Genomic DNA, 12755 nt, shown 5'->3' with positions numbered 1-12755 from the left:
TTCTTAATTTAGGAGACTAACGAAACTAGTGCGGTATAATATTTAATGGATTTATAGTGAGATAAGTCTTTTATGGTTATTTACTGTAAGATAAAGTCTCGTACTCTCTCCGTCCCATAATAAGAGTCATATTTTTCCATCCGCCACAATAAGAGTCTTATTTCACTTACTATAAGTGATAAGTAAGTCTCACATTCCACCAACTTATTCTACTAATTTATTCAATCAATTTTCTCTATATTTTATAAAACTTGTGCCCAAACTAACATTTTATTATATAATAAAGCTAATATAAATAAGTGAGACTTATATTCAATTTATTCAATCTATTTTTCTTTATATTTTTTAAAACTTGTGCCCAACTGAGTGGTTTGAGATTTTTTATTTATAAAAAAAAAAAGATTCATATTGTAAGACGGAGGGAGTATTTCTTAATCATTGTATATAATCTTGAGCATACACTTCAAATATGTACTACATTGATTTACTAACAGGTGCATAATTTTTGTAATCGAATAATCTTGGTGAGTTGGATATTGGTTGTTGTAATTAGCGGTGTTATTATTTTGATTACAATGAATCGTGTCACTCAAGGGTCGGATTTAATAATATTATCTAAGAGGTATTTGGAATATAGATTTATTATTGTGGGATTAATAGATGTTACATTTTTTGTTAGTTTGTCTCATAAAAGATGTTACATTTCCTTTTTTAAAAAAAGTTTTCTTTTATACTTCCTCCGTCCCGGATAATTTGTTTCACTTTGACCAGGCACAGGTTTTAAGAAATGTAATTAAAAGTGAGTTGAAAAGGTTAGTGGAATGTGAGTCATCCTTTTATATATTAGTTTTATAATAAAATGGTAAAATACCAAAAAGCGGTAAAAAGTGAAATAGTAAAAAGTGAAATGTGATAAACTATGTGGGACGGACCAAAATGGAAAAATAGGACAAATTATCTGCGTCGAAGGGAGTATTAATATAAATATACTATTTTCTCACTTCAGTTAACACACAAAACAATATCTCCTAAAATCTCGTATCATTACCAAGTGTACCTTCTATTATGGGACGGAGTGATTAATTTAAATATGTTGGTGCGATTGAAAAAATATAAAAGGTAGGTGAATATGAAATATTTTTTGAGTTTTAGTTTGGAGTAAATGATTGGAGTGAATTTATTTTTGGTGTGACTCATGTAAAAAATGGATTTGAGTTTGGTATAAATAGTTAAAGGTGACCTAATGTGATTGGGCGAAACGGGACTAGGCATCCCAAATGATGTACTGAATCAATCACGCCATTTATTTTGGTTGTTGTCGCCAAATAGAGTGACTATGTGAAATTAGTGCACAAATAGAATGACGAGAAGAGTCTATCAAAACAAATGAGAAAAAAACAGTGAGAATAATCCGTTGGATTTTTTAACAAAGACAAAGAAAAAATTCAAAAATTTTGAATTTTTGGAAAAAAAAAATTATAAGATCGAAATATGCAACCCAGTCGGACAGTGGATTTGAGACGTATGCAAAGGGGGAGGCGCGTAGAGGGACGTCACACCCTCTTTCCTTTGCAAAGTGATGCCAGTCACATTGGTGGATGCTTGTCTAGTTTCTTCTCGGATAACCTGTTCATTATCTCTCTATCGCTTCTTGTTTTCTCTTATTTTTGAAGTTGCAGTGTAGGATACTAAATTGTTCTAGTTTAATTTGTTGTTGGATGAGAAGCCACATGTTGTACTTGTTAACACAATGAGTGATATAATGCTACATGGGCTGGGCATAACTTTTTAGTTGCATCAATAAATATGATCACCTAAAATCAAAACGCTCCTTAATTCTTAAAGAAGCAGAATTTCATGTGGACAATTTGATTGAATTAAATAACCTTGAGTAGGTCGGTCGAACAAATAATTGTAGGATATCATATGTACAACGTTTGACTGTAATAAAATGAGTGACAGGAATGCAGTCCCAAACAGTGGTCGCAATCTCAATAATATACATCCCTACTATACAAAATTAGGAAGATGATATCCCTACACAAAGCATTCTTGCCACAACAATTTGAGTCTGTAGATTCCAGCAACAAGGGAGCAACGCAAACAAGCATTTGACAGAATACTGCTGTATGTCCTTGGCCAGCTACTTGGGAAGCTCTGGCAAGACCGGCAATTGCATAGAGCTTATATACCTACCTCACAGGGAATGGCGATTATCTGACTTGTTTTTTGGGGTTTGTTCTTCTTGGATCTCTTCTAGCTCCTCGTCTTCCCCTCTTTGACCCGCCTGCTCCTTCCAATAAGCCACCAACTTCTTCAATCGAGCTACTTCCTTAGACGATATGTTTTTACTAGGGTCGTTCACTATTGAACGGACTCTAGAAGCGTACCTGAAGTCAAGTAACCACAGGTGTAAGATTTAACTTCATTTTGTGGCTTCACCAATCAAAGTAGTTTCCACACAGATAAAAGGGATACTTATCATTTAAGTAAATCATAACTTTTCATTGACTTCCAGTCAATCCCACTCATAACTCACATTCTGGTTTCATAAGTTATGAGATTTACTAGAAGTCAACAAAAAGTAATAATTTAAATGACAATCATCCCCACAGATAAAATAAGCAACTACGCGTATGTTTTTTACTTGATATATTGTCCTAGTTAAGTACGAGAGAAAGCTAGCTTACGATAAAGAGTTGTAGGTCTCATCCAGATTGGACTGGGCCGGTGATACGTTGACAAACATCAACGTTTTGGCATTACCACCGAGTGAATCACTCATCAACATGGTCAGTTTGTGGTTTCTGTAAGGGATGTGTTGATTACTGGAAGACAAAGCGCCAATAACATCTCCAAGGGCTGAAAGTGATTTGTTTATGCTCTGGGCTTCTTTCAACTGATCACCAGAAGAACCCGATTTCTTCACCCGTTCAGATCCAGCAAGATCAACAAAGCTTAGCTGCATGAGATTTAAAATACTAAGAAAATCAGAATAGTGGGTTTAGGGTGCTTGACATATTAAAGTTCACGGTTAGTAAATGAAGTAGCAACATGGACGTGTTATCTTCTAGAAAAACCAGACCGGAAAGCCTACAACTAACCCACTCTTGTAGTCTTCTTTTCCAAATCTAAGGTGACACTTACAAGATTACACTAGCAGTCGAGAGTTCTAGGTTGAGTTAAACTAGGACATTCTTTTCCTACGGGTCACAAATTAAAGAAAGCTGAAAGATCCTAAGCAGCTAATATTAAGTTCATATTCCAGGGGGCAAGAATATCCGAACTTGCTGAAGATATCTTTTGCTAAGGCAAAGTTGATTAGTTTACACATTGAGAACAATAGATTGATATAATACCTTTCCTCTGGAAACTGACTGACTTTGAAGGTTGGTGCTCTCTATAACGATGGAGAGTATTAGATGTGATCTTGAACTTTGCTCATTCATCATAGTTCCAGTTGTATGCCGTTGTTCGGATCCTCTCTCAATGATACGTCTTAATTCATCATGTGATGAAATTGATAAGACAGTCACATTTTCGACAACAACCATTCCCTGGCAATAAAAAAAAGAAACAGAATCATTAAAAGCACAAGGATATCAATCAGGGAAACATATCCAAATTAAGCATGTATAAAAATCATAAATTTCAAATACAAGGGGTTAGTTTTTATTTTTATTTCTGCTTATTTTAGCAATACCTTTGAATCTTTTTTAATTTCCAATTTCGAACGTTTCGCATTTTTTGGGAGCAAGAGATCTATTAGAGTGTCTTGGTATAGTTCCACCATGTATGCCTGCATATGTTCATAAAATAATTAGTCAAGCTAATAAACAACAAATACAAATTGGTAATACATGCCTTGCTGTTGATTTCATTTTTTTTTAATTAAGAAGAAATCAGCCATAGAATTATTCAGTTCATTATAACGTTAAACAATCACTCTTTTGGTTCTATTAAAGGACAAATTATTTTTTTGAATGAACAACTTGATCTACAGAATAAAATTTATTACCTTCAGAGTAAAAGAGAACTTTTTACAATCCCGCTTCATAATTCGAAAAAGTTCAGATATAGCTCGAGGAGTTAGCCCAAGATTCCCTTCAGATCCATATATTGTAAATGTCTTCCCAGAACCAGTTTGTCCATAAGCAAATATGCACACATTATATCCATCGACAGCGGATTGTATTAAGTACTGCATTAAAGTTGACAACAACCATGTTAGTCATATTAGTGAGAATGTATGTCACAATCAACCACACAAAATCCTATAAGACTTGCCTTGGTGTCCTCAAAAACGTCATCTTGAGTTGCATGCCCGTCAAAAACTCGATCATATAAATGTTGTTTCAGTTTGTCATCTTTCCATGAATGCTCTACAGTGAACTCGTCAATATTCCTCAGAGCATCTCTTTCTCTCTCAAATATTTCCTTATCACTGAGAGGCCTTAGTCGACAATAGACTCTAATCTTGCCTTTCATGTCTGAACAATAAGTAAAGTCTCAAAGCATAGTCGTAGTCGTTGAAAAATAAGGATAATGGAAAAGGCATTTCTAATACCGTAGACACTTTGTCAACGAAGAAAGAACACTTAAATTTGAAAGAAAACTACTCCCTTCGTCCCACTCAAGATGTCCACATTCTTGAGTGGCACAAAATTTCAGGGAGTTGTTAGGTTGAGTAAGTAGAGAGAAAAAAGCAGTTGAGTATTTAAATGAGAGAGGAGAGAGAGATTTGTTTCCAAATATAGAAAGTGGATATCTTGAGTGGGACAAATTAAAAAGGAAAGGTGGACATCTTGAGTGGGACGGAGGGAGTACATATCTTTTTTCATATATTACTATGCTCCAGTTCCCTTTTTTGGTTCTGGAGTGTGCCAGTTTCATCAAAGATGTAGTAGCAATTTCCCTCCGAAAATTGTATCGTTAGTCAGTGTATGAAACTGACTATTTCTCAAATCCGAGGTTTTATTGGAGGGAGAGTAATTACACTAAAAAATTGTACTCCCTCCTTATGGTGAGGCATTCTTTTGGGTGCGTAATTTAAGAAAATGATGTTTCTAGAGTTAAGGGAGTGAGAATAAATTATGAAAGAAAATGAATTAAAGAAGTGAAAAGTGAATAAAATAAAAGAGAGTAATAGTGTTATATTTTCCCAAAAGAGGAATTGACTCACTTTAGGTGGAACATCCCAAAAAGGAATACGAGTCACTTATAGTGGGACCAAGGGAGTACATTTAAAGTAATATATAAAATTTAAATCCATGCCCAGTTCAGATTCGGATAGGAATAGAGTTAAATAGGGGGGCTAGAAGGGTGTCTTGATGAATATTTGGCATCTAATGGGAACAAGACAGAGGATGGAATCAAGAATGAGAGTTTTCGAATTGTGTGATGCATCATATATGTTATCATTCAAATAACAGACATCGGCCATGCATAGCTAGGGTGTCGATGGTACCTTCAATCATGTTGAAATATCTTTTTCTCATTATTTGTTCTTCCTTGTAAAGGGCCTCTATCTCAGCCAACTGAGCACCTTGCATCTTCAAAATTGTTGCAGTCTGCTCATTTTTTCTATCAATTTCCTGTTTAAGAACAAACCTTCAAACTTTTGTACAATTTAACATTATAGTTTATTCTCTTTTGAACAATACAAGACACACACAACGAGTCTCATAATCTATTAAAAAGGAAAAAAAATTCGGTATTTTAACCCACCTCTTTCATCTCTCTAAGTTCTTCCAATTCCCTGAGATTATTTTGCAATGCAGATATCTCTGTGTCCTTAAGGGCAAGAGCTGACTTCGCAGCATCCAGATTTCGTGTGGCCTCTTCTAGTTTCCTTTCAAGCTCTGAAACACGAAGTTTCAAGCTCTTTCGTTCTTGTTCAAAGTTCCCCTCAAAAATAGCAATCTGCAGTCAAAGTGTCACAGCAATTTTCAGGTCATTTATGCTCTATAGTATAGAGTTGTCCAAATTACAAAAATATGGTGTCGTTACCTCATCAGCATTCTTCCTCTGGAGCCTTGAAAGTTTCTCTTCAAGAGATGCTCTTTCACTAGCAAGTTTTTTGTTGGTTTCTTCTGCATCATGCAACTCAGATGTGCGTGCTTTCAGATCATCTTGAACCTTACTCAAGACCTGTCATTGTAACTAGATGATCAATAATGAAGAATAAATCATATGTGCCAAATTGGACTAACCAGAACATCCATTAAAAAATTATTTAATCACAATAACACTTTAATGGGAAAAAAAGATAATGAAAAGACACATAAATACCTGATTATTTGTTTCAACCAACTCTCTCCTCATATTGTTTTCTAACCCTTGGCTATTTAGCTTCACCAACTTCACCTCGATGTTCTGTTTCTCCAATAATGCAGCCTACAGACAGTCGGAGGATGAGAATATGCAAACTCTAGTCAAAATTGAGCACATTCTTTTCAAAAATGCTACCTGAATTGCTGAATCTTTTTCATCACACAAGTTTCTCAGTTTGTCACGTTCACAGATGATTTCTTCTAAATACTTTTTCTCAGACCTTAGTCTGCCTTTCAAACTCTCCAAATCTTCTTTCATTTCCAATTCTTGCTTCTGCTTTTCATGCAGATCCTCTTGCAACTGGATAGCCAAAAGAATGAGCTGTCTGAGTTGAAGAGAATTTTGTATATATATGACAACAATGACTAGCAAGAGAAACTAATAAGTAGAAGTTAGTCATTGAAGCAATTATCATCAATATTTTAGATGGTATTAGCAATTACTTTAGTGATTCACAAACTCACTTGATTGACTTTATTCTCTGATTCTTCAAGAGATTTTGACAATTCCAGAACACGCTTCTCATTCGGGTCCAGAGGAGGTCGAACATTATGAGAAGGACTTCCATTAACCGAACCATTAACTGAACCATTATTTACTGAACCATAAGCAACTGCACGTGCTTTGGAGTACCGACGAAGCATTACATCATTTATATGTGTTTGAAGGGCAACACAGATTTCCTCCCCCTGAATCAATAAGATCGTCGGAGTTTATTGAAAAACGACAAAGGGAAACAAGAACGAAATATATGAACAAAAATCACAAATAGCTAACCTGCTTAGTTTCAAACTGAAATATATGCAGGACACCAGCAACCCTCATCTTAAAAAATACAGCAGTATTACTGCTGCCAAATTGCATTATATCCCTTAACTCAGCTGAGTGTAGATACTCCTTTGGCACTGGGCGGAAGAAATGAACCTTTGGGTGACAAGCGATCATAGTTAGGAATTAGACTTTGTGGTTTTAAATGCCATTTTAAAATAGGAATCAGATTTGTGGTTTTAAATGTCATTCTGAAAGTAGAATTCATACTTACCCCACGCTTATTAATGCCTAGTATAATTTTCCCTGGCAGGAGCCCAATGGGATCGTCAATCTTACGGACAGCAAAGAACACTGAGTTCCCATAAGGAAGCGTTCTCAGGATCCGCAAAAATTGTTGTCTAGCATCGTCTTTCGTCAAATTTTCCTGAAGTTCAACACAATTTACTACATAAACCTCCAGTATACATTGTTCACAATGACTCTTTAGTCTTTATCCTGACAAACATACAGACTATCAAAATGAAATGAAATATAGAAGATTGTAAAGGATTTGAATGATGAGGAGATACTACCTGGCAGGGAATGAAGTTACGCAAGCTATTGATAAATAGTAAAAACTATAAGCAACGTATATGCATTGTATACTATAAATACCTAGTGTTACTCAATTCTTTGTATATACAGAATAAGCATGATGATGTTTACAAAATCTGAAAAGAAAATAATAGTACTGTAGGTCAAGAAAAATGAAAAATAAAACAAAAATTCTCACCATGGAACGATAACGGGAAAGAACATCCAGCTCCCAGTCTCTCTTGGCTCGAGTGATGGCAAGTTGTCTTGGGAGAAATCTTTCCAAAAGTGATGTCCAATCTCTGATATGTGGTTGAGCATACCAACAAGAAGAAAAAAACATATTTCACCATAACTTCCATGATAACAAGTTAAACGGCAATAAATAAACAAGTTAAACATTCAGAAAGCAAAGCAAAGAGAAATGGAGTCAGGCAACTAACGTGCATGTTTCGGGAGAAACAACATATCCAATTTCAACAAGAATTTGCAAAGCAGATAGCTGTGCAGCATCATCCCTTCCAACAGGATAATTGCCTAATACATAATCATGTTGTAGCTGTAGAAAGGGTCAAAGAATGTGAGAGGAAGATACTGCCATGAAATAGTGAGCAAATTTCTTGAAATTGAGCCAATCAGGTTTAACAATAGAAGCAAGTGAATTGGCAATAAAAAAAATGTAAATATAACAAAATTATGAAAGACAAGAATCAAGGAAAGGAGACATACTTGGACATATGATAATTGCACAAACATTGGGTCTATAATAGCTTCATCTGACTCCCGGAATAGCCTCTTTTTGAATATGAGTTTGCATTGTAAAATTTCCCCCTTACTTCGATCCTTTGAAGCCTTAAAGTCAGCAAGTAGATCTCCAATATACTTATTATCATCCAAACCTATATACTCCTCTACAGAACATATGAGAATAGATTTTTAGCATTGTATGAATTTTATGATGGATAATTGGAAGCATGTATTTCCTTGATGATTTTGGAAACAAAATATATCTACATGAGTACCATTTCCAGGGTCTGGTGATTTTGAAACAACAGCCTTGTGACATTCAAACAAACTGAAGCTAGAATATGCCGATAATTTGATTATTCCAGCAAGCTCCTGTTGTTTTAACAATGAAGAATAGACGATAAGAACACATTTCGATCATAAACACCTCCTCAACTCATTTCACAACAACCTTAGCAATTTAGCATGCTTCCAAAATCAGAAGCTGCACTTAAGTTGATAAAAAATTGAGTTCAAATAATAAATAATGCACTCACGTATCTTTACACTCATTTGTATTGTATCAATCACCAATTCTATCTATTTGTCTCTGTGTGTGTGTTGGGGGGGGGGGGGGGAGAGAGAGAGAGAGAGAGAGACTCATAATAATGTATTTAGAATTCTAGACAAGAAGCATCCTGCACTAAAAGTTTGAATATTCTGTGTAATCTGCCCGATGCCCACAAAGGACATACACCATGAAAGTAGCATACTATCATTGTTCATTATCATGACCTATGTTATTGGATTGCTTTACTATTTATCTGCAAGGTTTTGAATCCCATTGATAACCTAGTCTGATGTAATTTCATCATCATGACTCATGAGGTTAAACATTTCTTAGGTTTTATTAGGATGTATACATCAATAAGCCTAGATCGAATGTGACCAAACCATCTTACTCTCCACAGAGAGTTGCTGTCAATTAGAGAACAACTAGCAATTTGGTCAACTACTCAATTTTCTCTTAGTCATGTATTAATTGTGACATCCCATGCTTCATCGTCGTACTATGCACACAACATTCCATTCTTCACTACAGGGAGGGAGAGAGAACATTTATGTGATAAACTACAGCCAAAACAACCCCCTAGTGACATTGGACAATGATGAAGGAAAAGGGGGAAGAGACGGAAGATCTTGTATAGTGTCAGCTGCAGGCTTCAAATTTACAACATAAGAGCAAGTACAGGTTGAATTGATGTTTCAAACAGTAATGGAACTTAACATTATATGTATTTACACTTTCTATAGCACCATGCATTAGTAAAAGTATAATTGTCAAGAATTTAATCATAAGTAGGGAAAACAATTTGGTATACTCTCAAATTTTCTAAAAAATGAGGGTAATCCATTCAAAGGTAACAAACAGGTAAATAAAGAGAGACATTGTCATTGAATTGCCAAGTTGTGAATAATTGTTCATGCATGGGAGATCCTTAAATAGCCTAGCCCACACGACTCATGAGAGATCACAGTAGGTAACTAAGTACTCATTTGATCACAACTAAAGCCTCCATAGAGAAACTAAATGTTTTATATAAACAAAATAAATAACTTCAACAAAAGCGTTTCCTATTACACCAATTTTTCTGTACTTATTGTACCAGCCACCCACAAATATGAAATGTATGTGTACATATGAGGAAGTGTGATCAGTACCTCAACAGCATCAGCTACAGTTGTGGCCATGTCATATGTAATCTCTTCAAAGGTCTCATCCAGGAAAAAAACTATAGTTGTGAGCTTTTTACCAGTTAAAACAGCATCAATCTCCTCGCGTCCAGGTATTGTATGCCTTGGTCCAGCCTTAACAGAACGCTTTAATGCATTCAATGTGTTCATAGCAAGAACTTGGACATCAGAATCATTACTGATACTGTGTGCCACAGTATGTACATACTCGGACAAATACCCACCAATTTCCTTGCAAGGTGGCATGCAGGATGCACATAGATACATCAGCTCCCATGCCCTAATTAATGAGTGCCTGTTTACAACACAGCACGAAACCAACCACAAATCAACAAGTAACATGGAGTAATGGGAATAAAGGAAAGTGTGCCAACCAATCTCAGAACCTAGATAAAAACACTAGGACAATGAGTAAAAACCAACTAGATTAAGAATTTGAAAACTTCAAATCGGGAACCTAAACACAAACCTATCAGGATTATGTCTTGTTTGCTTCGAGACTTGCATAAATAGTTCGTCTCGGAGTTCAGAACGCTTTAAAGAATGCTTGAATAGTTTGCTAACAAGCTCAATGCGTTCATCTAAGCTCATTGGAGAAACTCGATCAGAGGAATCAACCCCAATATACTTCAGGATGACTTGGAACAGCTTAACTGCTCTACTAATTAGATCACTGTTTACTTTAAGCAACGAAGTTGGGATAGGTTCCTGCCAAAAGGTAGCATCTATATTTAGCATATAAAACGGGGAAGAGGAACATTAATACACAACCATTTTGGATCAAAACCTTTTGGAAACATAGCATATCCTCAAAGGTAAATTTTTCTCGGACTAGTGTTCCAACTGTCCTTTTAGAGAAGAAGCCGCGTTTCCCAGCTGAATTAAGCTGCTTCTGCATAGCCCTCAAGAATCCCTCGACCTAAATAAAGAAAAATCATTAGAAACTACCAGAGTTGAATATCCACATTCCACACCCTAACAAATTGCTAGTCACTCCAAAAATATGTGTGGCATTTTGACGTGTTGGGGATACAAGGGGTATAATTCATTACAATCTCTGAAAAGGGAAATCTGGATGTTCACCTGGAACTTGTCAATCAACGGTATAGCACCAGCAAGTTCAGGTGGCATAACTGACGACAGGGTATTCGGAGTACTGCAACTCAAATGACATGATAAGATTAGTAAATTTTGGCATAATTGCTACTTAGTGTAAAAATAAATATAGATTTAAATCCAAATTAGTCTCTCACTACCAAAAACCTATAAATGGCAATCCAAAAGTAGAGCGCACGATGAAATGAGCTAACTTACGGTGGAGCGAAGTTGGAACCATCAGAGTCATAATCATCACCGTTTGAGGTAGCAAAGGAGTTGTGCGAAGGGGTTTCAAACCCATTGCTAGAGCCAAATGAAGACCGGCTTGATCTCAAACTGTGTGCCATATCAGTTGCCATTTCTTCTAAGAAGCACGAATGCCCGTGAAATCAATTCAAGCCATTTCCTTCTCTTAAAATTTTCTCTTTTTCTGCTTCTCTTATCAGAATTAATTCATCAAGCCCTTTCGCAATCTGGTCAAAAACTATCTGCAGCCAAAAAGAACAAAGACATTGAACCAAATTTTTTACTATTTTTTTAAATAGAGCAGAAATTAGGAGCAGAGTAGAAGTAACGAAACACAATGGCAATAAAGAAAACCGTGTTTAAGATCAGTATGGATAAACCCCAATCCCTGAGATCCGGCACAAATCCCAGAAAAAAACAGTGAATTAACAGCATCTATCGAAAATTGCAGCGGTGAATTGAGAAAAACAAATACAGTAGATAATATGAGTAAACCAGAATGAAGTAGGGATAGACGAGAGTAAATGGCAGCAGAAAGTTGTGGAAAAACACTGAGAAAACGCCCAAATTAGAGGAAGTTCACCTAATGCGCTAAACAAATCTGCGGAAAAGTGTAATAGCAACAAGTAACACGGAGCAGAGCATGTACCGCAGGAACTAATCAATGTCTGATGAAGAAATGTATGATGCCCAGAACCAGCTAGAGAGAGAGAGAGAGAGAGAGAGAGAGAGAGAGAGGAGAGGAGGAGGGAGAAAGAAGGTGGTGAGGGTCACGAGAGGATTTTTAAATTTTCTTTTGTGCTACAATTTCAATTCTCCTTTTTTTATTTCTCTCAAATATTGCTATTATGCTGGTTTATTAAAAATGTTCTACTAGCTTCATAATAACATTATTCAAACAGTGGTATGAGTATTATTTTTTTTGTTTAAAAGTTCAAAGTTGTTAGCATTATTATATATCCATGTTTATACAAAAGTGGAAAGTAAATTTATATTTGGGTGTCATTTAGAATGTAAATCATTCCCCAATAATTGGAGAACTCTATAAATGCAAAAAAATTATAGGCGTATTTGTTGCATTTATGTTAATTATATAGCTAGTTCATGATGGTGCTGATTGAACTGATTATATTTTATATCGTATAAATATAGAGGTCTTATTAGGTTAATAAATATATTTGTTGCATTTATACAAACTTTATATATTGTACAAATTTCAAACTTCTAAACACGGTGTAAAATTTTAAGATTTT

At 35.4% G+C, this 12755-nt stretch overlaps 1 protein-coding gene across 2 annotated transcripts; it reads right to left on the bottom strand.

Moving 5' to 3' along the window:
- Positions 1 to 1896: 1896 nt before the first annotated feature.
- LOC148932498 (kinesin-like protein KIN-14I) lies at positions 1897 to 12303 on the bottom strand. Of its 2 annotated transcripts, none has more exons than XM_089065431.1 (24): positions 12152 to 12303; positions 11473 to 11744; positions 11242 to 11314; positions 10946 to 11077; positions 10628 to 10866; positions 10126 to 10453; positions 8700 to 8796; positions 8407 to 8588; positions 8121 to 8236; positions 7877 to 7979; positions 7376 to 7528; positions 7111 to 7257; positions 6798 to 7022; positions 6469 to 6633; positions 6292 to 6396; positions 6010 to 6150; positions 5728 to 5922; positions 5468 to 5594; positions 4288 to 4490; positions 4019 to 4201; positions 3704 to 3799; positions 3360 to 3557; positions 2691 to 2962; positions 1897 to 2390 (listed from the first exon to the last, which is right to left on the bottom strand). In XM_089065431.1, exons 2-24 carry the CDS (start codon positions 11613 to 11615, stop codon positions 2198 to 2200), a joined length of 3816 nt encoding a protein of 1271 aa, XP_088921557.1. In that variant the 5' UTR covers positions 11616 to 11744; positions 12152 to 12303; the 3' UTR covers positions 1897 to 2197. The 2 variants fall into 2 exon arrangements, with proteins under 2 accessions (XP_088921557.1, XP_088921558.1); XM_089065432.1 differs by having other exon boundaries at positions 12086 to 12223.
- Between the last annotated feature and the right edge of the window lie 452 nt (positions 12304 to 12755).

This window comes from Salvia hispanica, chromosome 2, assembly GCF_029641045.1.
Source record: "Salvia hispanica isolate PSC_SH4W2 chromosome 2, Shi_PSC_v1, whole genome shotgun sequence".
In the NCBI taxonomy this organism is placed as follows: domain Eukaryota; kingdom Viridiplantae; phylum Streptophyta; class Magnoliopsida; order Lamiales; family Lamiaceae; genus Salvia; species Salvia hispanica.
This window is presented reverse-complemented; position numbering and strand designations above follow the sequence as displayed.

Bases quoted from the DNA above. Each gene is read 5' to 3' on its own strand.
- LOC148932498 (XM_089065431.1), bottom strand. From the start codon at position 11,615: ATGGCAACTGATATGGCACACAGTTTGAGATCAAGCCGGTCTTCATTT. The intron at 7,980-8,120 runs GTTAGTTGCCTG...ACCACATATCAG, and splicing joins GTTTCTCCCGAAACATGCAC to AGATTGGACATCACTTTTGG. The intron at 6,151-6,291 runs GTATTTATGTGT...TTACAATGACAG, and splicing joins TGGTTGAAACAAATAATCAG to GTCTTGAGTAAGGTTCAAGA.